At 55.7% G+C, this 26,461-nt stretch overlaps 1 protein-coding gene across 1 annotated transcript in view; it reads right to left on the bottom strand.

The window, feature by feature from the left end:
* LOC133750791 (germ cell-specific gene 1-like protein) overlaps positions 1-26,461 on the bottom strand; it is a 110,001-nt gene that overhangs the window by 11,855 nt on the left and 71,685 nt on the right. Inside the window, exons 3-4 of the mRNA XM_062180461.1 lie at positions 17,414-17,525; positions 4,911-5,078 (exon numbers count right to left, since the gene is read on the bottom strand). Of these exons, the coding sequence (XP_062036445.1) occupies positions 4,911-5,078; positions 17,414-17,525 (280 nt within the window). The remainder of the gene's footprint in view (positions 1-4,910; positions 5,079-17,413; positions 17,526-26,461) is intronic.

Genomic DNA, 26,461 nt, shown 5'->3' with positions numbered 1-26,461 from the left:
AGCATGCGGTCCAGTCCAAATGGGCATCACAGTGCCAGCAACGCCATCCAGTCCCCTGAGGCGAAACCAATTTCCTCATCATTGGATCTCCTAGAGAACTCCGCAGCTGTCCAGTCCGGTATCTGCAGCCACACCTCTGGGCAGTTCCCCTGCCCCCTCTCTCTCGGCCTCCCTTCTCTCCAAAGCCAGCGCCCACCTCTGTCCCCTGACCCTTCCCACTGCCTCTTCCTCCTAGCTACGAAGCCACATGCAAAAGCTTGGGGCTGAAGGAGCAGACGGGGCCCAGGTGGTGCATGGGGAGCAGGCAATGCCAAGGTGACCCTGGAAGAAGTAGGAAGAGAAAGGCTCACCCACTCCCTGTTACGATCACTCATTCATTCATTCACTGCGTCACCAGGAAGTCCCTGGGGACCCAGTCTAGCGCACACAGGCTAGGAAATGATGGGCAGTGAGTGACGCCACACAGGGACTGTCACGGTGGCTGGAGCAAGGACCAAACCTGAGCTTCGCAGGGAGGAAACTCTGGGCACGGTTTCCTTTTTTTTTTTTTTTTTTTCTTTTTAAATTGATTTACTTATTGAAAGGAAGAATTAGAGAGAGAGGGAGAGAAACTGACGGGGCAGGGGAGGTGTCTTCTATCCGCTAGTTCACTCCCCAAATGGCTGCAATAGCCAGGGATGGGCCTGGCCAAAGCCAGGAGCCTGGAACTCTGGCCCTGGAGTGCGGAGGGGTCATGGTTGACCTTGGCTCTGCACTGAGCAGGCAGAGCGACTCCGTGCAAACTGCCGGCCACTCTGAGTCTCGGTTTTCCCGCATGTGCCACGGGTGGAGGTGGCAGGAGCGACCGCCACCCCTGCCTCCCTGGTCACAGTTGGTGGGGTGAGAAGTCCCACTGTGGCCAATCGGAAGTCACTGCTGGGACATCGAAGGATGTGGAGCTGAAAGAGATTCGCCCCCTGGGTGCGTGTGAATAGGTCAGTGTTGGCCCCACCCCTGCAGCTGGCAGGACTGGGACAGCAGCTCAGATTCCTGGGCCTCTGCAGCATGAGCGTGTTTTCACGGCAACCAGTCATGACCTGCCCGGGACTCAGCTACATTGTGAGATCCTGGTGGCTGCTGGAGACTCATGACCATGCATGACCAGCTTCCTGGACAGCGGAGATGCCCCCAGCTTCCGGTGTCCCAGTTGCTGCCCTCAGTAACCCAAGACAGTCTGGGGTTCGCTCTTTGAAGAGAAATCGAGTGACCGGAGCTGGGTGGCCCTGGGGATCCAGAGAGGGGGAATCCATTGGCTTCTTGGGAACTCACTGGCCTAGCTCCAGGGCTGAAGGTGTCAAGGACATTGGCAGGGGTCCCGACAAGCCTTCTCTCTAACGTCCCAGGGTCAGGTTTACAGCATCCAGACTGCTGCTGCCCACCTCTTATATTCTGACCTCCTCAAGGCTAGCCCCCCTCTCTACTGTCCCAAGGTCAGGTGCATGGCCCCCAGGCCACTGCTGTCCGCCTCTTGTGTCTGACCCTTTCAAGGCTAGCCCCCATCTCCCCAGCCCCAAGCTCCTCCCCTTCCCCAGCCCCCCAGCCACGGCCTGAACCCACCATCTATAGCACACTGTGCTCCTCCAACTCCACTACCAAGGACCAGGTCCCCCCACCGCCGCAACGCCCCTCCAGCTTCAATCTACCTTGGACCAACCCTTTATAATAAATAAAAATGAAATAAAAAAAAAAGGTTAAACATGGTGTCCCTGCCAACTAAGTTTCCATTTGTCTCAAGTTCTGTTCTCCTACTAGAATGTTTGCACATGGGCACCCGTCCAGGGACCACACTTTGAGTAGCACTGGCCCGGGAGACCTCCCTTTCTCCACTGGCTTCTGCAGGCCACACCCACCTGCTGACCGGCACCTGTCCTTCAGCCTGGGCCGTTCCACACCTGAAGGTACCCAGCAGTCATGGGAGCAGAGTCTGCCTGGGCCTGGAGTCTGCATTTCTAAGGGCGAGGCCAACACGGTTGGTCCCAGATCACGTGTGAGGCCTTGGACGTGTGTGTGTGTGTATGTGTGTGTGTGGAGGCTTGGCTCAACCCCGGTCTCCAGGATCCTCCCCGCAACCCTGGTTACCAAGGCACATGAACCAGCAGCCCAGCGGAGGTGAATGCTGGGCCGGGACGGGGGATGGGCAGCTGCCTCCCTCTCACCTCCCATTCATACCCCCTGCAGCTGCGGCACAGCAAGGAGACAGCACAGGCATTGGGGCAGCGGCTGCTCCTTCCAGATGTTCCTTCTACGAATCCTCTTTGATCTTTTTCCACTTCAAGGAGTGGCGCGTCTCGTGCCTTTTTTGGCCTGCCTCACGCACCGGGCAATGATGGCCATCTCAGATCTGATCCCGTCCGCCCGGCAGGGGCCCTATGATCTCTGCTGGGGAGGCGGGGAGGCGTGTCAAAGGACCCTCCCCAACTCGGCCTCCAACACAGGGCAAGGCAGGGTGAGGTGGCACAAGGCAGGGTGAGAAGTCACAGGTGACCCGGGACGGCTGACGGAGAGCACGGAGACTGAACAGGTCGCCGAGGTTAAACACCCAGGAAACAGTCACGGCGGACAAAGAACACGTTGATTCTTCAACGATCGATTCACGATGGAATGAAGAATGGAATTAAAAGGAATTTTGGCAAGCGAATGAGCGCAGGTAGTAAATTAAGATTCCATAACCATCACATCAAAAGGGCCACGGCGAGAGGGAGGGAAATAAATGGGTTTTTAAAAAGGTTCGTTCTTTTTTTTTTTTCTTTTTCCCATTTTTAGAGTAATAGCATCATGCTACAAAACATTCGCAACATAAGAGAAGACAGAGCCGTCCACAGTGTGAATGCCCCCATGTATCCAATGCTGGAATTCTTTTTTTTTTTTTTCCTCCCACGTATCCAGTGCTGGATTTTAAAGAGAGGCTTCTGGAAAGGAACACCTTGAGACTGCTTTTAGAAATGCACAGGACAGAAATGATTACTTGGAAATAGGAAGAATCCCTAGCACTAGAGGCACCCACCCCCACCCTGGACAACCTCTAGAGGAGCCACCCACAGCGAGATCGCTCTTGACTGATCCCAGGCATCCATGCTGGATGCCAAGAGAGAGCACAGGGGAGCATGGTCACCGAGGGGGGTCCTGGGGAAGCATCGGGGCTGCTCCCAGAGAGAAAAGAGCCCCACAGAGCTCCAGGCAGGAGAACACAGCCCAGCCCCAGCCAGGGATCTGGGAGCTGCAGAGGTCCCCGGGAGGTGCTGGGTGCAGGGGGAGCAAGCCAGCGCAATGCCATAAGTTTTGGCAAGAGTTGGATGCTGGAGGCCGCCACGGTGTTTAAAACCACAGGTGGGGTTTCAATGCTCCTCTGGTCCCCACGACAACCTGGGAGCATGAGGACCCCAGGTCCAGATCTGCCGTTCTTTAGTTCTCCAAGAGTGAGCAGGACAGGCAGGGGCGTGGCCAGGGTGCCAGTCAGAGCCCGCTGTCCCATGTCTACCACCACCGATTCAGAGCGGCCCGGGAGGCAGCTGCACTTTAGAGAGAGCCGCTCGGGCTGTGACTGCATGGGGCTGGGTGCACACATAGGCAGAGCTGCTCTCTCCAGCGATGCCAGATGTGCTAAGGAGGCCACCTGCCCTGCACAGCACAGAAGAGACTAGAACAGTTCATAGGGAATAGGTGGGCCCGTGGGAACAGTTTCGGATGGAGCCGGGAGACAGCAGTGCATAGCAAGGTGGACAGACTAGAACCATTGAACTCGCTCTCTAGAGAGAGGGCTCAGCAGTCCAGGTTTCAGGCTGCTATTGCCCTGAGTGGCTTCATCTGAAGATGCTGGGGAGTTCTAAGGATCTCCCCAGTCTCTGAAATCCTAACAGCTGGACAGCCACATCTTAGTACATCTGTTCTTCCATTCATCCCTCCGCCTTCCCTCCCTCCATTTGTTAATCTATCCACCTACTTATCCATTCCCTTGCCTACCAGCTTATCTAGTTAACCATCTACCCACACACCCATCCATCCATCCATCCATCCACCCATCCATCAGCCCACCCAAACACTCACCTATCAATTCATCTATCCACCCATCAATCCACTTATCTAGCCTACCATACATACATACATATATCTACCTATACATCTACCCAACCACCCATTCATCCATCTACCCAACTATGCACCCACCCATTCATCCATCCACCTATCCATACATGCAGCCAGCCATCTACCCATCCACCCATCCACTCCCCCAGCTAGCCATCCATACATCCATCTGCCCACCCATCTACCCATCCATCCACTTACTCATCCATCCACTTATCTACCCTACCATACATACATCCATGCATCCATCCACCCTTGCATGCCTCTATCAAACCCTAAACAATTAACCTACCCAGCTAGCTATCTGTCCATCTATGCACGCACACACCCACCATTTATTGTCACCTCCATCTGTTCCTAGTAGGACGCCAAAGACTCAGGTGTCCCTGGCCAGGAGTCCCTGGCCTTTAGGAGCCACCATCCCCTCACAGGAATCACCAGTCCCATTGCTGGCCTCTCTGCATGGTCAGTGCCATGGCAGAGCCCCAGAAGGAAACCTTGGTTCAGCCTCTTTAACACGGCTCTAAGAAACATGAGGCCAGATGTTAGGCTTACACTTGGATCACATAAGCCCAGCACAACCTCACTCTCCATAAAGCATTAAAATGTACCAGCAATTCCGCCTCAATGAATTCCAAACACTGCCTCCCCCAGCCTTTCCATTCTACCCTACACTCCCCCCGGAATACCTCTGTTGGATGATACCAGTTAGTGGGGAGGGACTTTAGGGCCACTGAGACTAGGCCCTGAGGTCCAATGGTGGCTGGAGGTGACCCACGTGCACTGACCTCTCCCGGAAGTACTTGATGGCCTCCGGGTCTACGAAGGTTGGCTCCTCCCTGTAGCCCTGCTCAAAGACCTTGCGTTTGTGCCGGAACTCAATGACCGTCTTGGTGTAGGAGTTGAGCGTGGTGACAGAAGCTGCCATGCAGCAGGTAAAGGAGCCCCACGCCAGGCTGCCGAGAGATTAGGAGAGAGATACCACAGTGAGTAGGGCAGGGGACGGGAAACACTCCCCGCATCCGCCAAACACGCATTCGTCCCTACACAGGTGCCTCGTCTGGGCCAGATCCTGAGCAGGTACAGCCACGGAAAAAGAGTAAGAGTTGGTCTCTGCTTTGCCCATAGTCTGGCCTGGGAGATAGAGAATTGCAGCATGAGTGTCAGCCAGGGAGAAGATCATTCTAGAAGAAAGAAACAGTATGTGCAAAGGCGTGGAGGCATGAGGAAGTGGAGAGCCTTCCACACAGTCTCAGGAGTTTGGGACATCAGAGTGAGAAGACAGGAGGAGGTGTGTTGGAGCTGATGATGGAGGAGCTCATTTTGCGTGAGCTAAATTATCTTTGCTCATGGGCGGTCCTAGGAAAGATGCTTAAACTGTCTCATACTCCTTACATCCACTTTAATGGACATGCAACAGCACTACATCACAGAGTTGTTGCAAGGGTTAAAGATGATCCATGAAGCACATCTTAGAACAGCATCTGGCAGCTAGCTGGCTCTCCAGGAAGGCCGGCTCTCCTTGCCCACATCACTATTGTTGACATTCTCACTGCCACACGACTTCGTCTGCAAGTGCTCCCTTGGGAGATGAGCTTATGCTGACCGGCATGATTCTACACTCTGCATCTTTCTCTCTCCACACCTGGGACTGTTGGCTGCCCTCACCTGATATGAATGCTAAGCCAGTCCCTCTGGGGACAATGGAAGGAGGAGATGTAGAGCTAGGAGACTCAGGTGGCCAAGTGCTAATTCTATAAATGGCCACCTGCCTGGTTCCTCTGTCCAAGTCTGTGCTTTCCCATTTAGTACCAGGAGCGGGGGTACCTGCCCAACTCTAGCCACGCTTGGCCTGGTACATGAGCTTCTGCTTCCCAGTCTATGCCCTGATGACTCTTCCAAACCAAGGAGTCCTTTTTGCTGTTCCTACCCGTACTTCCTGGGAGTGCCACTCATCTGGTCTCTAAACACCACCCCAGCATTTCCCCGCGGCAATGCAGCCCACCTCCTGTACCCACTGCTCTTCCCCTGTCAGTCTCAGGACCCCCAGCAGGAAGACGAGGGGACTCTTCCTCAGAGGGATCTTAAGCAATCATCGCTTTCCCTGAACACTGAACCCATGATTCTTCCACGTTAAGGAGCTAAGTTACATCTTGCAGAAGCCTTGAGTTTTGTAATTGACAGTTTTGGGGTGTCAGCCTGGCCCCTCTAACAATGTCCCTGTCCACCAAAGAGTCCATATCACGACCCAGAGCTCCCAGTTTCAAGATGACTGGACAGGGGCTGAGCATCTGACCACAGCTGGTCCAAGCAGATACTCTCTCCCGAGCAGAATTCTAGCTCAGTCTGGGAGGTCTCTCTTTGTACCAGTATGGCCACAACTCAGAACCTGAGGATTGAGAATGAAGAGTTTGTTGTTGTTTTTTTTTTTTTTTTCTAGAATCCACGAGGATGTCTATTTTTGCCTGATCCACATCTGTTCTTCCTTCTGGAAACAACATCTGGATTCCACTAAGGGCACTCCTCCCCCTCTGCTCAGGCCATGCGGTTTTTGTGGGTCTGGCACCACTTCCAATCTCTAGGAGTGATCACATGACTCAGGCTCAGCCAGTGAGAATGCTGCTTCCCTCCGACCATGGTGATTGGTTCAGGGATGAGTACGTGACCCAGGTCAGGCTCCCAAGACTCAATCTCAGGACTTTGAAGCTATAGGGAATTGGGGCCCATCTTTCTTGTGGGGTGCTAAGCTGGTGGGGTTCCAGCCAGGAATTACTGGGGACCATCTCGCCACCACCCAGATTGAGGAAATGAAGCAGAGTCATGAAAAGGAACTCTTATGGATTGAACAGGACTGGGTTCCTCAAGTTCATGCAGAAGTTTAAACCTCAAAGTCGGGGCCAGCACTGTGGTGCAGCAGGTTAAAGCCTTGGCCTGCAGTGCCGGCATCCAACATGGACACCAGTTCGAGTTCTGGCTGCTCCACTTCTGATCCAGCTCTCTGCTATGGCCTGGGAAAGCAGTGGAGGATGGCTCAAGTCCTTGGGCCCCTGCACCTGCTTGGGAGACCCAGAAGAAGCTCCTGGCTCCTGGCTTCAGATTGGCGCAGCTCCAGCCATTGTGGCCATCTGGGGAGTGAACCAGTGGATGGAAGACCCCTCTTTCTCTACTACTCTCTGTAACACTGTCTTTCAAATAAACAAAATAAATCTTTTTTAAAAAAAACTCAAAGTCTTAAGTTAGCAGTTACTGAATTAATACTAATAGCTGCTGGATTAGCAACTATGGTTTGCTGGATCTTGACCTAACTGTGGAGGCTAGGAGGGAGAGTCAGTGGGTGATCTTCAGTTCACTAGGGGGCTTGATTTGAAAGGTAACTCCGTTTTCTTTTTTCCTTAAGATTTATTTATAGTCTTGAAAGGTAGAGTTAGAGAGAGAGAAAGAGAGACAGAGAATGATCTTCCATCTGCTCGTTCACTCCCCAAATGGCTGCAACAGCCAGGAGCTTCTTCTAGGTCTCCCACACGAGTGCAGGGGCCCTGAGTCATCTTCCACTGCTTTCCCAGGCACATTAGCAGGGAGCTGGATCGCAAGTGGAGCAGCTGGGACTGGAACTGCGTCCATTTGGGATGCTGGTGCTGCAGACGGTGGCTTAACTGCACCACAGCACAGGCCCCAGTAGGTAACTGCCGTGGAGGGTGGGTTATATGGGCTGCTGGGCTTTGCTCTTTGCTTCCTGGCCTCCCAGTGACCATTCCTCTTCATGCAGCCTCCACCAGATGCCAGAATAATGGGATCACCCCAATCCTGAACCATGAACCTCTAAACTGGGTGCCAAAATAAATCCTGTCCTGCCCAAGAAGCTCCTCTCGGGTATTTTCGTTAAAGCCACAAAAAGCTGACTAACGCAGGAGCTAAAGCCATTATCCCTGGACGTATCAATCACAGGAACCCAAATACCTTGTTTGGGATTGTTTTTTTTTTTTTCTTCCCCTTAAGGCAACTTGAATTAGGTTGCTGTCACTGGCAACAGAAGTTCTTACACAATTATTTTCTAAAACCTCCCTTTCCCTGCCTAAGTGCTGTGGGAAGTGAATTTCTGGCCTCCACTGCCAGGAATCTCGATTCTGAACAGGTCCCACTCTCAGCACCAATGCCCCGCACCCCCCAGAGGATGGAGTGGAAGCGTTTCAGGCATCCAGATCGGAAGACTGAGCAAGGTGAGAACAAGTGCCAGGCAGCACACACACCCTGAAGCAGCAGCGGGGTCCGGCGACTCGGGGTGGTTGGTGAGCTCTCCGGGGAGGGTGTGCTGTGGGGATGCCAATCTCAGGAGCTCCAGAAACACGCGCTCTAGGCTGGACAGGAGCAAAGGCAGACTGGCCTGGGAAGGGTGCCCCCAGCCCTGCTCTCCATCCGCTGTGCGTGCACCACCTGTTGTTCAGATCAAGTGTGGCCAGGGTTCACCCCCCACCCCAGCCGGCATCCCACCTTCCAGCCTCATGGCCCCCCTCTACCCCTGAGGAACCCCACATTCCTCCTCAACTCCCATCCCTAGGATGCTCAGATCTGCTACCTTCTGAGTCCTTCCCAGGATCTTGGTCCGGCTCCTTGTCACCTTTGCATGTCACCTTATGCTTGGTGGGGCTCCCTAAGAAGCCCCCCCCCCTCACTCTACCACACACTGCTGTTTAACTTCATCACATTCCCCAGCAGATCCTGAAATTCTTTTGTCTCTTTTCTACTTTCATTGATTTATTTTTTGCTTTTAAAATTAAATTAAAAAAATTTTTTAGATACTTGTAAATCGACATGCAGAGAGAGAGAGAGAGAGAGAGAGAGAGAGAGAGAGAGAGAGAGATCGATCCCAGGTACTTGTTAGCCAGTTTCCTACAAAGGAACCATCTTGCAAAATTAGTGTAACTATAGTACAATCTCCCAGTCACCTTGTGTCAAAATACAGAGCCAGGAGCCCCGGCCACACCCCCCTCCATCCTAACCTCTCCCAGTTCCCCCTAACCCCTAACCTGCTCTTCATGTCTAGAATTCCGCCACTTCACAGATTTTTTCCTAAATGGAGCCATGCACTATCGATGTCTCCCGGGTTCATTCACCGTAATTCTCTGAGAATCACCAAGGAGTCCAACTCAACAGTTTGCTCCTTTGCATTGCTGAATAGTACTCCTGCCAGGGACAGGAAGCTCCTCCACCTCCTCGCCAGCATTCGGGGGTGTCATTCTTAATATCTGAGCCACTGCTGAGAGATGTGCAGTAGAGTCGGATGGCGAATGTACTGTGCTGTAGTTCCGCATTTCCCTAAGAGCCGCAGGCGCTCATCTGCTTATTCGCTTTGGGCACATTGTGTTTGGCACAATGTCTGCTCATGTTTTTGTTCATTTTCTAGCTGGACTGTTTTTTTGGGGGGGTGTTTAGGGTTTTTTTAAAAATTTATTTATTTGAAAGTCAGTTACACAGAGAGAGGATAGGTGTGTGGGGGGGTCTTCCATCTGCTGATTCACTTCCCCAATTGGCCGCAACGGTTAGAGCTGTGCCGATCAGAAGCCAGGAGCCAGGAGCTTCCTCCCAGGTCTCCCACTTGGGTGCAGGGGCCCAAGGACTTGGGCCATCTTCTACTGCTTTCCCAGGCCATAGCAGAGAGCTGGATCGGAAGAGGAGCAGCTGGGACTAGAACTGGCGCCCATATGGGATGCAGGTGCGGCAAGCAGCAGCTTTACCTCCTATGCCTTTATATATCCCAGGTACCAGTCCTTTGTCAAATATGTAGTTTACAAAAATTTTCTCCCAGTTTATAGCTTGTCTTTTCGCCTTGTTAATAGGGCAAAGGTGTTAACTTTTTATAACATCCAATGGATCAAATTTTTCTTTTATGCTTTTTAAAATCAAGCCTCAGAACTCTGCCTAACCCTACAGTCCAAAGATTTCCCCCTATTCTTTTCTAAACGTTTTACATTTAACTCTGTGATGCACTTTGAATTATTTCTTACAAAAGGCATGAAGCTAGAATAAGGCTGATTTTTTCAGCTGTGAGTGTCCAGCACCACTCATTAGGAATGCTCCCCCCTCCCCCTTCTACTGAATTGCTTTGCACCATTGTCAAAAATTATCTGGGCGTTATTTGAATTGATCTCTTTCTGGATTTCCTATTGTGTCCCACTGATCAATCCCTCCAATATTATCATGCAGTTGCAATGCCTGTAGCTGTAGAATAAGTCTTGAAATTGGGTAGACTGGTTCATCCCACTGTATTCTTTTTCAAAATGGTTTCAGTCCTTCTGTATACATTTTAGAATCATCTTGTTTAGGTCTACTAAAGATACTGCTGGGATTTTTGACAGAAATTGCTTTAAACCTATTTACCAACTCGAGAACCAGCAGCTTTCAGCAGGCTGAGTGTTCTGACTCCCAGACATGGGAACAGCGCTCATCTATTTAGCTCTTGAATTGTTTTTGTTGGTGGTTTGCAATCTTCCATGTACAAGTGCTGTTCCACATTTTGTTACAGTTCCATTAGTCCTGGAGACTTTGCTCAGTTTTTAAAAATTTATTTTCTCTCTGTTGCAGATTTCCATTGTAATTTCCATCATGCTATTTCCAAATGCACTGGTTCTACCATGCCCCCACCCCTCCAATTCTCCTGTTGAGTCCAACTGTTGAATTTTCTATTTTGGTTACTGCATTTTTCAGTTCTAAAATTTCCATTTGGTTCTCCTATCTATGCTCTACTTCTTCCCTGAGATCACTGTGCAAGGTGTTTATAATCCCTCATTGAAGCTCAGATTCCTTGTCAGCTAATTCCAACATCTCTGTCAGCCTTGGGAACTGGCAACTCCCTTTTCTCACTCAAGTTGAGATCTTGCTGGTTCTTGGCACAGCAACTAACTTCAACTGCAACCTGGACATTCTGGTCCTTTCAGAATGACATTCTGGATCTTTCTAAGCCGTCTGCTTTCATTGGCTTCCTCTGACAGCGCTCTGGCAAGGCAGGAGGGAGCAGTGCTGGCTGACTTCAGCACAGAGGCGGAAGTCCAGTATATCATGGACATTCAAGATGGGCAGGGCTCCTGGCCATTCCCGGGCACAGATGGGAGTTCTGAGTCTCCACGAGGCCTCTGTGGACACCACCCTGGCTGACAGGGGCACGGGGGCCTCATTGCTGCTCCCTACATTGCTCCTACTGACACGGTGGCTGGGTGGGGGTGGGGTGGTCTCATTACCACTGTGCAGTAGCAAAAATCCCGACTCTCTGGCTAGTTCTCCTGTGACATCCTCCCAGCAGGGAGGGGAAGGGCACCTTGTTACAGCCTAGCGCAGGTGGAAGTCCACGGTCCCCTTGTGGGGCCAGGTGGGGCTTATGACTGTCCAGCGGGTATGAAAGCCCAGCTCCCCATTCTGGTGCCAGCCCAGCAAGCAGTGGGTGGTGATCGTGGCTCCCCACTCCCTTGCTAGCCCAGGGCAAGGTGGCACCAGGGTTTTTTTTCTTGGCTGTGGTAGGGCAGTTACTGCTGAGAACATTCTCGCTCAGCAGGAAGGCCCTGAGACTATCGGCTTTTACCTGGGGCTTGTTTCGTTCCATCTGCACCTCTCGGTATTTCTGAGTAGCTGACGTCTCAGCTCCACATCCAGGATAAGAGACACCCAAAGCCTCACCTGCATGGGGTTCCTGACCCACTTGCAGCCTCCCCTGCACCGTGCAGGCTCTCTGTGGGTCTACCATAGGTAGAACGCCCACATCCGTCAACTTTCAGTTCCTATAATGAGATACTAGAAGCAGGCTAACTTTTTGAAGAAAAGAGGTTTCCAGAACAGAGCTCAGGGTCCTGGCACCAGCTCACCCCCGGGGAGGACCTCGTGGGGGCTTGGCAGAGGGGGAGACCCCATCACAAGACAGGAAGCCAAGAGCAGAGCAGGGCATGGGCTCACTCCGTAGCCAGGTGCTCCTGGGAGCACTCGGAGCTCCAATGAGAGCCCCTCCTGAGGGCAGCTCTGCCAGTGACCACAGGCCTGCTACCAGGCCTCACTTCTTAAACATTCTACCATGTCAACACTGCCACACCAGGGGCCAGTACACGAACTCCAGGGGGACAGAGAAACCAGGACGTTGTTCAAGGAGTTCAGCCATCCCGACAGGAGGGATGAGAAGTCTCTCTACTCCCTCCCCCCAGAAGTGGAAGCCTTGGTGCATGTTCTGATCCACTCCTCCTACCCCCCAGCACGGCAGCTGCAAGCAAACAGGAGCCTCGCTTGTTTAGCTCACGACTCCTAGCACGGTGCCTGGTACACAGTAAGTGCTCAGGGAAGAGCCAGGAGATGAACAGTCAAGCATGAACCGATTGAGGGGCCAGCGCTGTGCGGTTGTACAGTAAAGCCGCCGCCTGCAGTGCCGGCATCCCATATGGGTGCTGGTTCAGTCCTGGCTGCTCCACTTCTGATCCAGCTCTCTGCTGTGGCCTGGGAAAGCAGCAGAAGATGGCCCAAGTCCTTGGGCCCCTGCACTCATGTGGGAGACCTGGAAGAAGCTCCTGACTCCTGGCTTCGGATTGATCCAGCTCCAGCCATTGTGGCCATCTGGGGCATGAACTAGCAGAAGGAAAACCTCTCTCTCTCTCTCTCTCTCTCTCTCTCTCTCTCTCTCTCTGTCTCTCTCTCTCTGCCTCTATAACTCTGCTTCTCAAATAAATAAAAAAACTTAAAAAAAAAAAAAGAACCAATTGAAAACAAGACAGAAACACACTGTTCTGGTTTCATTGTGGTGGGGGGCTCAGGTGTACCTACAAGCCCCCACTGTCCTATTCCTTTCACCCCCAGGCCCAAGGAGCCCACAGAGGGCACTGTTTAGAAACATACAGGCTGAGGTACCTGCTGGCACCTTTCTTTTGTTTTTGTTTGCTGCTTGCATTTCTGAGCTGGTGCAGTGAGCTACGTGGGCAGCTGGCCTGGTTTTCAGAGCCCAGAGCAGAGCGGACATGACGGCGAGGACGGGAGGGGATGGATGCCAGGCCACTCTCCATCCCCTGGGAGCTGCAGGGCGGGGGCAGAGGGACACCGGGGAGCAGTCTCAGAGACACAGGGATGCCGCCTTGCAGTTGAGTCCAGGCCCTGCATGGCTGGAAGGTGGCAGCTGGGCCCTAAGGGAGGTCAGAGGCGTGCAGACTCCTGCGCAGGGTGGCACCAGGTGCAAACGCCCCATGCAGGCCACTCTCGGGGCCTAGGAGCTGATGGGGCTGGAAGCACGATGACCATGGGCTCTGTGGGCCCCGTGGGTCCCTTGATGGCCAGCAGGGCTCCCTTGGGCAGCCGCCTCCTTTTCTCTGCCCTGGTTTTCTGGGAAAGGAGGCCACAGCCAGCTGCCTCTGGGGGGATGAGCCAGAGCCAGCTTCCTGCTGACCACACAGCAAAAGCGCCCCAGCCGCCGCTCCTCTGGAGTGACTGGGGCGCACCCGCCCCCTCTAAGGCGCCTGCCTGCTGCACCACCAGCTACGGGGTCTGCTGAGAGGGAAGGGGCTGGCCTGCACCTTTCACAGGGTCATGGAGGCTGCAGAGGGAGGTCGCTGTGCTCCAGCACGTGACTAAGTAGGGACAGGGTGGGTGAGTGCAAGGCAACAGGGAGTGGTGGGGCCTGGGGCCAGTGTGGAGCCGGTGGCTCCATATTCGCCTCTGGAGATGTCAGAAATATTAGAAACACCGTGCCAGGCTACAGGAACCACCCGCAGGCCTGTGCAGCCCTGCACAGCTGCAGCTCGCCGCGCCTGAGGCTGTGTAGCTCTGGGCCCTGGGGGCTCCCTGAGCCTGTCTGCTGGGCTCCGAACCCCTCTGGCAGAGGGACGGTGGCAGAGAAGCCAGCTCACTTAGGGCCCCCCACTGTGCCCACACAAACCAGGTGTCCACCGAGCTTCAAGTCAGCCCACACCCTCCCCTTAAGCCTGGGTGCCCACCGGGATCTGGCCTGGACCAGGTGCCAGGTGGACCTGGCAGGGGCAGGTCTCAGGGGCAGGACTGAGATCAGGAGTGAGAAGCAGGTGCGCGGCTCAGGGCGGGGCATGGGGCTTTGAGGGCGGAGCATCCACACAGGGCGCGTGGCCAGGGCTGGAGACCCAGGAAGCCTCCAAATTCCTGGGAGGAAACCAGAGCAGCGAGGCAGGTAGGTTGGAGTATGAAGAGGGCAGAGCCCAGGGACGCCTCACCAGAGGCCACGCTGTCTGTCATGTGGTGCACACGGGCCTAGCGAGTGAGCACAGCATCTCAACCCACGCTCTCATCGCCGTCTGCAGAGAACCAGGCTGGGGCTGAGATGCAGGCTGAGACCGCAGAGAGCTGGCAGCCAACCTGTGCTAAGGACGCCCAGGCGTCACCTCACCTCTTCCTGGCCGCATTGCATCTCCAACAGGGGACCCCCGGGAGGGCCCCGCCTGGGGTTCACGCTTCCCCTTCACAGTGCCCCCACCCCGAGGACCCTGTCCCCCACGCTGTGAGCAGCCACCACAGCCACCACCAGCACCCACTGCCAGCCTTGTGAGGGGCTACCTTGGGGGCCCAGACCTCCCAGGCCACCAGTGTGTAACCTGAGCCCCAGCTGACATCCAACCAAAGCTTCGCGGAGGACCCAAGCAAGGGCCACCCCGCCGAGCCCACTCAACCCCCACCAAGCCACCAAACTCATACACGTTCCTTTTCGGCTGCCACAATGGGAGGCTTATGCGGAGAACTGGGCCAGTCCCACTCAGGACAGCCCTGGTGGTGGGTATGTGGGCTTTGCCCATGTTACAGCTGAGAATGCTGAGGCACAGAGCCGGCCAAGATCCACTGCTGGTGGTGGGAGTGGAGGCCACGCCCTCTGCTGTGTACCTGGGGCTGCTGGACGCCTAACCTTGGGAATCCCAACTTCCTGCCAAGATGTCCCTTTAGAATCTGGTGCCCCCCAGCCACCAAGCTCCTCTGCACTCCTGGACCACCCCCTCCCCGCCCCTGCTGCAGGGGTGGGGGCAGGGGAGACAGACCCGGCCGTTGTCGTCCGTCTGAGCGGGGCTGGGAGCAGGTGGCAGCTCCAGCTGGGGACCCAAACGTTGACAAATGACCTTGCACGTGTTAAACAAGAAAGATGGCCCGGCCAGCCCTGGAAGGCCCCGAACGCGAGGATGAGAAACGGGGCCGATCCGTCATCTTGCGGGTCTCAGTGACAGGGGAAAGGGACCAGCTCCCTCAGGGACCGCACAGCAGCCCGGCCTCTAACGAGCTCATTGGAGACCCGGTGCCCCTCAGGAGGCACGGGTGGGAGGCCCCGGGTCCCAGGGAGAGGAGAAAGGCTCCCACGGAGGACATCAACAGGCTGAGACAGCCCCCAGGGCGGGGAGCCGGGGACTTGGGGAGAGAGACAGGCAGGAGGCGGATGCGAATCTTGCTGCTTAGGGCGTGGGACCCAGAGCAGGAGACCCCGCGTTCTGAGCCTCAGCGTCCACACAGGCGACTCGAGGTGTCGAGGTGACAATGGTCCCTGGGCACGCCCGTGGCGGCGGCGGGTGTGTGTGTGTGTGTGTGACACTGCTCTGCACGTCCCTAAGCGATCCAGCCATTCCCTGGGCATCTCCAAGAGGCTGTGGGTGTGGGCTCCAGGGCCCGCCTGCCTGGGTTGGAAGCCTGCTCGGACAGGAACCCGAGTTCTCGGGCACCCCCACCCACTGCGTTTGCACCTCGGCTCCCCGCTGCGTCAGTGTGCAGGATGTGGGAGGGCCATCGCACGGAAGCACGCTGCTCCCTGCCCTCCCACCCGACTCCAGCGCAGGAGCTGCTCCACAGGGAAGGGCTGGGTCATGGGAGGCGGGGCCTCGGCCGGCTTCCCTGGGATCGTCCTATTGGAAGGGGTTGGGACCAGAGTTAAAGGGTCAGGGTCCCTTGAAGGCCTGGTCTTCCACCATGTACCCTCCCCGCAGCAATCTGCCCAGCTACCCTGGAGTCAGCGCCCAATAAACATGTGCTAAGTGGCTGCGTGGCTCCGTGGCTGCATGGCTCCGTGGTCCCTGGCCACCAGGACAGACGTGCATGCCCTGCACCCAGTGGGACACTACTGCCTCCCTCCCTCCAGCACCACCACTGCCATCTGCCTGGGGGCTTCTCACAAGGATCTCTCTGTCCCAGCCGTGCTCTCCAGACCACACGACTCAGGGCCACAGCATCCCACTCTCCCCTGCCCATGGTCTCATGCCATGAGCTGAGCCAGGGCAATGATGACCAGGATTCTGGCCGGAGTATTGGAAGGAGACCCCATCTGTCTGCTGGTATGGCCACAGTTGTAGGATTTTGGCCTAGAACTGTGTCTAGTGAGCCTCTTTGCTGCCACCCACGGAAAGGCTGCTTGAGAATAAACACAAAACAAAGGGGGTGGAGACAGGGAAGGGGGAGAGGGTGACCCAGCTCCAGATGAAATCTCCTCGTCCCCTGGATCCAGCCGTGCCTGAAGCAGACATTATGGCAGCTCACGCGACATCTATTCCACCCATTCACCATCTGAGAGGCCTGAGTCCTTCTTGGCCCTAGCCTGCGGGAGCTGAGCCAAGGGGGCTCCTGATGCTCCCCTCCCCCACCCTCCCAGCAGTGGTGATGACTCAGCGAGAGAAAATGACCAAGGCTGAGCAGAGGGAAGCTTGGGATTTTAGTCAGTGTGGCAGGAAGAGGAGCTCCTCCTCTGGTGTGCAGCCTTGGGAGGGCTCTCCCAGCACCAAGAGAGAGCACCCCATGCATAGAGCTCACTGGAGCACCGGGCTGCTCTCATAGAGGAGAGAGTTCGACCCCCTGGATCAAGCAGATCCTGAAGCCCACCCACAGCTGCCTTGGCAGTGCAGTGAACCAGCGCCTAGGCTGATGTGGGCGGGGCCGGGCAAGACAAACCAGAGCTCGCTGGCTGCTCCGGCTGCACATGTCGGCTGCACGGACTTGCTCACTGAAGCCGGGCACTCCACGCCCTGCAGACGTAGCTCTGCCTTTCCGGAGCTCAGTACACCCAGGGCCCCCTCCCTCAGAGTCCTCCTCCCCAACTGGACCACCCAGAACCCTCTGCGAGTAGACACCGTGCACGGCTGTGCTCCAAGACAGCTTTAGGTACAGCTGCTGAAGTGCGACTTTCATGCCATTCCACTCATGACGCTTATGTTCTTCTCTGGACGGATTTGCAAACCTTGCCACCTGTGACTGCCATCCTCCTGCCCACGTACCCTCCCTACTCGGATGGCAGAGCTGCTGACATCCCAGCATGCCTTGGGGCCCCAGACCAAAGGCTGCTTACCAGAAGGACCACCCATAGTCCCAGGAGTGGGGTCTCCAGTCCTCAGGGCCGAGGCTTACGGTGACCTGGAACACCTGCGTGTACATCATGTGGGCGACCATTCCCAGGAGGCCTGTGGGGCAGACAGAGCAGGGCGTCAGCAAGCTGGGGGAGGACAGGAGACAGAGTGTGGGAGCCACAGGACCATGGGGAGCCCGAGACCAATCACGCACAGCAGGTGCACGGTGAGCTGGCTCTGCAGATCAGCCGAATGTCCCTGCGCGAGGCCAGCAAAGTGAACACTCAGGCTGTCGCTGCCGCCACTCCCCGGCTCTGCTAAGTGTAGCACGGAGGCAGCCGTGCTCACCAGGCAAAGCAATGAACGTAACCATGTTCCAATAAAACTTTATTGACACACACAAGCACGGGGCCAGACGTGGGCGGGGCCCATGGCTTTGCTGCTGTGTCAGAGGTCGCCCGGGAGCAGCTCCGCCTCATCAGACTAACGGGTTGAGAAATTGTGGATGTTTAATGCCGTCAGGATTTTTAAAAGGGAATCAGATGGGCTAGAAATGTCTGAGACCTTCAAGCCGGGGTCAGTGCTATCAGGAGAAACATGCCCGTTCTGTGCAGGAGAGGTGTGGGTTAGCCATGGCAAGAGAAGTGTGGTTTTTCAGTCGTCCAGGAGCCTCTGGCGTGGAAAACATTGGCCTTGTGGGATCTGAGTGCGAATCTCTCCACCACGGTTTTCCTGTGTGACCCTGGGCAAGGCACTCCACCCCTCTGAGCCGGGAGGTGAGGCTACGGCAGTGATAGGAGGCCGGGTGGGCTACGCCAGGGTGACTGTAAGCCAGGGGCACGCCCAGGACTCAGTCATATACACTGGGGCCGAGCTGTCTGTTTTTTAAGAAAACAGTGAATCCTTTAACAAATCAATCATACAGATGAAGATATACAGTATTGATGAGGAAGATGGGGGTAGACAGAAGAAGAAAGAAACCCAATGATGCTTGTACACCTGTATGCCAAGCATTCTGTCACTCAGTCACCTCCATTATGATCTCTTTAAATCTTCATAACAGCCTTCGGAAGTAAGTACTATAATGAGGGTCACGTACCGTTGCTCAAGTTGCCTACGGCACATCTCCAAAGGGCACCACGCACATCCCAGTCTCAGCACACGCAGCCCCCGGTGTGAAGTCAGAGCCGCACCTGCTAGGCTGGATGTGGCCACCCTGACTCTGACAGGTGAGCAAATGGGAGGTGGAGCCGCAAAGTCTGTCCCGGGTCACGCAGAGCATGGAGGAACGGCTCCGCCGTGCAGGGCTGGCGCCTAGCGCAGTAGCTAAGGCACCACTAAGGCCGCCCACCCCACACCAGAGTGGGCTGGAGTCAGCTCACCTCCCGAGTCCAGCCTCCTGGTAATGCACCTGGGAGGCGGCAGAGGACGACCCCAAGTCCTTGGGCCCCTGCACCCACACGGGAGACCCGGATTGAGGTCTGGGCTCCTGGCTTCGGCCTGACCCAGCCCTGGCTGTTGCAGGTATTTAGGGAGTGAACCAACAGATGGAAGTCAAAGATTCATGGACGGGCAGTGGGGATAAGAAAAATAAAAGAAGCCAACAGTGAATGTGATCCCGGAAGCCAGCCTCTGCCTGCTTGCCTGTTTTTATTTTGGAGGGGTCAGGGGTGGCGTACACTCTGTCTTCTGCAAGTGAAAGCAAATACTTAACTGTTTCTCTGATAAAGGGGGAGGGGCAGGAGAAAAAAAAAAGCCAATGGCCATGGTGTAAATGCTCCAGAGGCCGGTTCCAAGATGGCGGCGCCACGGGCCTGAAGGCCGAGCAGACGCTTGTGCAGTCAGTCCCCGAGTTGAGGGGCCAGGGCAGACACATGCGCAGTCAGTCCCAGTGGGCGGGGACAGAGCAGAGACAAGAGCAGTCAGCCCCCCGTGGGAGGGGCCAGGACAGACACATGCGCGGTCAGTTCCCAGTGGGCGGGGCCAGGGCAGAGACATGCGCAGTTAGCCCCCCGTGGGAGGGGCCAGGGCAGAGACAAGCACAGTCAGCCCCCCGTGGGAGGGGCCAGGGCAGACACATGCGCAGTCAGTCCCAGTGGGCGGGGACAGAGCAGAGACGTGAGCAGTCAGCCCCCGTGGGAGGGGCCAGGGCAGACACATGCGCAGTCAGCCCCCCCGTGGGAGGGGCCAGCAGACTCCAGGGCCTGCCGAGACAGCGGGCTGGGTTCGGCCGCCTACGCACGCCTCTTACTGCTCGATGACAGTAGGGCGGGTGAGACATTCTGGGGTCCGGAAACCCAGAGCGAGGAGGGTGACAGTGACAGGGGCTGAAGCCCTGCCCAAGCCCTCCGCATTCAGGACTTGGCCCATTCCATGGTTAGAGATGATGGCTCACCACTGTTTATTGAGCCGCCAAGTTGCTGCCCGAGAGTTAGACCACTTGTCATTCATCCCTCGCCATTTTGATGTCTGTGTCTTTGAATCTGCCTGTCTGTACCCCTGGTCAATTTTACCCTAAAAAAAAATAATAATAAAAACAAGACTCCTCCGCGTCAGTCGGTAGAAATTCTGTGTCTCTGGCTACTATTCCTCCATAGATTGCAAATGGTCTTCTGCTGCACTTTTTGTTTTCCAACTGATAATTTAAGAGTAGCTTTTGTTTATGGGGAAATTGGGAGGTACAGAGTTCCAGCATTCTGCCCCGCCCCCACCCCACAATCTCCCCTGGTAGGAATGGGGTGGCTGGGGTACAACTTGGGAACCAGGGGCGGGCGTGGGGGCGCGGTGGCTTACCGCACCCCATCTGCTTCACAGCCAGCTTCCTGCTGCTGGACCCGGGAGGCGGCACGTGATGCTGCAAGTACTTGGGTCCCTGCCAGCACGCAGGACACCTGGCTGGATTGCAAGTCTCCTCTTTCTACAGAGCAGACACCCTAAATCAAAAAATAGAATCTAAAACACCCCCCCAAATCTGAACACCTTAGAGTGCCGGTGTGCAGATTCCATACCTGACTGCTGAGCCACAGTCAAAACGCAGGTGGCACTACGAATGTCGCATAGTGACCTGCAAGCTGTCTGTATGAGGTGTATGTGAAACACCAAGACGTGGACTTCTGTCCCATTCACAAAATATCACATTATGCCTATGCAAATATTCCACAAATCTGAAAAAGACAACCCAGAACTCTGCTGGTGCCACTGGTGCAGGGCATTTCAGATACGCAGTGTGCAACCTGTGCCCCCGCCCCTGCCCCACATGCACAAGAGGCTGCTTCCAAACTCCTTCCCTTCTCTCCCCCTCCCCCCCGCACCTGTGGTTTCCTGATCTTCCACCTCTGACACCACCGATGGAATTCCCAGGCCAAGTGGTGGGGACACAGGGGTGACTCCTACCTGCTCCCTGGGTGGGGGATGCTAGCCCAGAGGCCAAGTACAAATGCCTGCTCTCTGCTGTCACACCCAGGGGGCGTGCGGTCACAGTCAAGAGGCGATGCCAGGGCCAGCACTGTGGTGTAGTGGGTAAAGCTACCGCCTGCAGTGCCGGCATCCCATATGGGAGCTGGTTCAAGTCCTGGTTAAGTCCTGGCCGCTCCAATTCCAATCCAGCTCTCTGCTATGGCCTGGGAAAGCAGTAGAGGATGGCCCAAGTCCTTGGGCTCCTGCACTCAAGTGGGAGACCTGGAGGAAGCTCCTGGCTTCGGCCTGGCCCAGCCTCAGTTGTTGCACCCATTTGGGGAGTGAACCCAGTAGATGGAAGGTGTCTCTCTCTCCCCATCTCTGTTACTCTGCCTTTCAAAAAGATTAACTAGTACATGCTTTTAAAATAAAACAAAGGAGGGGATGACCACAAGGCCAAGGATGCAGGCAGAGGAGCAATTGTTGGCTTTGCCCACACGGGGGTCACAGGCGACCTTGCCAGCCCCTGTCTCAAGGGCAGAGGCTCAGTTAGAAGGGGCTGGGAAGAGGAAGAGTGGGCAGGAGACAGGAGGCCTCTGCACATGCGAATACATGGGCATGGCTACCTTGCCACACCCACCCAGGACTGGCCAGCATCGAGGGGGCGAGGCCCGCGGCAGGAGGAGGTCCTAGGATGCAGAGGGCAGGCTTTGGCGAGAGCTGGGCTGCCTCCCCAGAGCCAAGCCGTTGAGGGAAGAATTGAGCCTGCATGAGGGTCAAGTTCCTGGGCAGAGAGGTTTCTCTTCTCTCCACCAAGCAAGGGGAGCGGCTGCCAGGGAGGCAGACAGCGGAGGGCAGGGGAGAGGCTAGGGAGCAGGGAGCAGTGGAGAAGCCAACAGACAGGGGACGTGCACGTGGCAGGATGCGAGGCGCTGCGTGTGCACCTTGGGAGATCTGTGTCCTTGGATTTAAAGCATTCACGGCAGCCTAGAGACACAGGGTCATCCGGGGATGTCCCAAGTTACCCTGTGTCCCATCTCTGGGAGGAGTGCTGGCTGAGTCCTGGGGCAGCCGGGAGCGCAGGTGACCCCGTCTGAGGCTATCGGCCTGGGTGAGGGCCTGCAGGGATTGTGGTGACCTGCTTTCCAGGGCGCCTCTTGCAACTCGCCCAGCTCTGCTTTGCAGGCTTTGGAAATGTTATGTGCGTGCCACGCTCCATTTGATTGCAACATCCGGGAGCTGGCTGATGAATTGACTTATAATAGGGCTTATTAGGAAAGAGGCTGTCTGAGTTGCCACGGAGGACACTTGGGGAGCACTCAACATCTCCCAAAATGCCCTGGGCATGGACCTAGCGTGGCCAGCATTCCACACACATGCCAACAGGGACTTGAGACACAGAGGTGCTGGCGGGGACTGGAGGAAGTGGGAGCCAGGTGAGGGGCAAGGGAAACCCCTGCTAGTGGCAATCTGGCATCCTAGCAGTCACTGAGCATCTGTTGAGCACCTACGGTATACACCAGGCTTTTTCTTGTAGGCACGGCCTGGGAAATGGAGAGGTCAGAGAGGATCCTGGAGGAGGTGCCACCACGCGGGGAGAGAAGGGACCGTGGAAGAGGGATGGGGAGCAGGCGTAGCAGCTTGGCATGGCCGGGACAGGTGGGTAGGAAGGGCCAGCGGGAGGCAGCCAGCGAGTAAGCAAGGACGCGCTGTGACAAGTCCTGTGCCCTCTTGGGAGGGCAGCCTGTGCCCTGAGGGCAGTGGGCAGTGGCAGGCATTGCAGTGGGCATCGGAGGCGCTGTGTGGAAGGCAGGAGGAAGGGCAGCCAGAGGGGCAGCAGTGGCTCTCACGGCAGGAAAGGAGGTGGCCAGGCCAGGCTGCCGGGGTGCAGGAGGTGGGCTGGGGCCAGCCACAGCACACTCGGCACCACCGCGATGATGGAGGAGTTCCCAGAAAACCCTCCCTCGGGTCCTGCAGAGCCTGGCTCAGCAATGCAGAGGGACTGGGGAAACGGGGAGTGGCTCCTGGGACCCGCCCAGTTAGCATCCAAACCCCCACAGAAAGAGAACTTTGCAGTCCTCGGGGGCGGCTGTCCATGACCCCAGTCAGCAGGGGGCCGAGGGCCAAGCCAATGCCCTGTCTGCATGTGTCTGAAACAGCCAGATGCTCCTACCACAGAGACCAAAGGCTGCCTCTTCCCCAAGCCCTTCAGCCGGGGTGGGGGAGGGGCCCTCACTGCCAAATGCCTTGCTTAGTGCCCTGCCCGGGGAGCCGGCTGCGGCTATGTGTAAAGCCGCCCCAGACCTATTTTTAAAGCACGAGCTATTTTTAGACTCTCTCGAGAACCCGCAGCAGCAGACTTCAGAGTTTTAAAAGTTCCTCCTTACACGTAACCTCAATCTTTCCAGCTCCACAATTGAAGACGATTGCTCGCTCTGGCCTCGGAGGACAAGTGGGCTGTGGCCGGGGGCACCTGCTGGAGAGGAGTCTCCTGGGGCATCCCCCGGCCTCTCCCCTTGGCAGAGACCACCACCACTGCCCTGCCCTTTCTCCACTGGAGACGACCGGGGCCATCAGTGTCACTCTTGTTGAATTCTGCCCAGTGACCCAATTCAGAGGTGATGCTGAATGCAAACATTGCAACCCCCAAAAGGGGCAAAACTCCCACAAGCAGTCTGGTCACCCCAGCCCCATTCCCAGCCCAGAAGCAATGAATGGGCTTGGACGCCCCCACTGCCACCAAGTGGGAGTCCCAAGTGGGCCCAGGGGCACAGTGGGTAAAACCCCAGCCTACAATACGGAATCCCATATCAGAATGAGGGTTCGAGTCCCAGCTGTTCCATTTCCTATCCAGCTTCCTGCTAAAGTGCCTGGGAAAACAGCAGAAGATGGCCTAAGTGCGTGGGCCACTGCCACCCACATGGAAGACCCTGATGGAGCTCCTGGTTCCTGGCTTCGGCTTGATCCAGCCCTGGCTGCTGTAGAATTCGAGCAGTGAACCAGTAGATGGAAGATTTCTTTTTTTCTGTCTCTCCCTCTCTGTGTCACTCTGCCTTTCTAATAAACAAACAATAAATCTTACAAAAAAAAAAAAAAAAAAGCAGGTGCGGGAGGGTGGGAGCAATGGCAGAGGCCAGCGCCAGGGCAGACGGCTCTTCCGAGCCTCAATTATCTTCATAGCTCCCTGCACGCCCCAGCTGAGAGCAGCTGAGAGGGAAGTCACAGCTGCAGATTGGACCGACTGGGAATAGAAAATACTCAGGGAAAAACACTGCCCGTGTACTGAGCACAGACGGACTTTCCTTCTTGTCATTATTCACTAAACAATACAGTGTAACAACTATTTGCAAAGCATTTACATTGTGTCAGCTATTAGGAGTTAGCTAGAGGTAATTTGAGGTGTAGGGTAGAATGTGCATAGGTTGTTTGCAAATACTGCAGTATTGTATCTTTTTTTTTAAAGACTTATTTATTTGGAAGACAGAGTGACAGCAAGAGAGGAGAGATGGGGAGAGCGATTTTCCATCTGCTGATTCATTTGTCAAATAGTCCCAGCAGCCAGATTTGGGTCAGGCTGAAGCTGATCAAGAACTGGAAGCTCCCATCCGGGTCTCCCACTTTGGTGGCAGGAACCCAAGCACTTGGGCCATCTTCCACTGCTTTCCCAGGCCCATCAGCAGGAAGCTGGATCGGAAGTGGAGCAGCCGGGACTTGAACCAGCACTCCGATGTGGGACGCCAGCGATGCAGACAGGAGTTTAACCCACTGTTCTATAGCCCTGACCACAGAAGGGACCTGAGCCTCTGCAGACTTTGGTATCCACAGGGGTCCCGGAAGCCGTCCCTAGTGGTCACTGAGGCAGAACTGTAATTTAGTGCTGAAACCAGGACACTTCTGAGCCTGCCGAGGAGGGGACAAAAGGTGCCTGGGCACAGCAGGAGCACAGGGAACTCCCTAACAACGGAGAAATGAATGAATGAGGGGACGAGCACCCAGCCTGCACTCAGGGCGCCCCTGCCATTGCCTACAACCTTCCCTCTGCCAGGGGCTTCCATACCCCTGTCTCTGATGGCTCAACAGGCCTCTGTGCTGTCTGTTGCACAGGTGACAATGACAGTGGTGGCGGGCACCAGGAGGGGAGTCCACGTCTGTCCTGGCCCATGCCCACTCACTCATTCCAGCACAGGCACTGAGCCAGGCCCTGTGCTGAGGGCTGGAGAAAGAGGGGCAGGGGATGGCGTAGGTCCTGGCCGCTCAGGGCTTCTGCTCCAGGGAGGGAGACAGATGCCAACAGGAAGCTGCCATTGAGGTCTGAGAATCAGGACCAGGGAGGTTTGGGGACCCTCAGAGCTGACCTCGGGGGGCACCTGTTGTAGGGGGCATGGGATGGGGTTTGCAGCTGAACCTGGAGGAGTGAACCAGGCCACAGCTGCCCCAAGTGTGGGTACAGTCCAGGCGGTGCTCAAGCCGATTTTAGACCAGGATTTGTAAATGTTGGCACTACTGACAGTGGGAGACAGGGGGTCCTTTACCAGGGGGAGCTGCCCTGGGCATGGCAGAAGGCTCAGCAGCACCTTTCCACTGTGTACAAGGAACAGCCACACACACGCACGCACACACACACCCATGGGGACACACACACATGGGCACAGACATTCATGCAAGCACACAATGCACTTGCAGACGCACATGTGTACAAACGCACACACATGGACACACATACACTCATGATACACATATGCATATTCACACTTATGGACACACCCATGCACACACACCCATGTACACACACCTATGGGCACACACATGCATATACACCCCATGCACACACCTATGGGCACACCCTGCACACACACCCATGCACACACAGCTATGGGCACACCCATGCATACCACATCCATGGACACACACATGCACACACATCTATGCACACACACCTATGGGCACACCTTACACACACACCCACACACACACACACCCATGGGCACACCCATGCATACCCACATCCATGGACACACACATGCACACACATCTATGGGCACACCCTACACACACCCATACACACACACACCCATGGGCACACCCATGCATACCCACATCCATGGACACACACATGCACACACATGCACATGTAGCAGTCATAACAATCAGAAAGGTCTCCAGTCATTACCAGTTGTCCCTGGTGAGGGCGGTGAGGGGATCTCTGCCCCCCACTGTCAGGAGTGCCAGGGCTCACCGCTGCTGGTCGCTGGTTTAGACGCTGCATGCACTTTTTTAACAATGGGAAGGTTTTTTTTTGGACTGAATGCAAGCTGCAAAACCAGTGAGGGAACTGGAGGAAAATGCTGAGTCAGCGACGGCACCTGTGCCCTACGGAGGTGCAGGGAAGGCCACGCAGCCCCACTGTGAGGCGCGCTGTCTGCTGAAGGGGGCGGCGGGATCCCATCGGCATGTGGAGGGGTTATAACAGTGTCTCACACATGTGTGTCGTGCCTGGGAAGCCTCAGCGGGAAGTCGTATGGGTGTGCACAGCTGCTCTCTTGGATGGTCAAGGTCGGCTTTCCCTCCACCTAGCAACAGGTGGTCTGTGGCTGGGCACCCGAGGAACAGGTGCACCTAACTTTGGGGACCCCCTAGTGGGGGAGACAGGCATC

Source organism: Lepus europaeus, chromosome 21, assembly GCF_033115175.1.
Source record: "Lepus europaeus isolate LE1 chromosome 21, mLepTim1.pri, whole genome shotgun sequence".
Lineage (NCBI taxonomy): Eukaryota > Metazoa > Chordata > Mammalia > Lagomorpha > Leporidae > Lepus > Lepus europaeus.
This window is presented reverse-complemented; position numbering and strand designations above follow the sequence as displayed.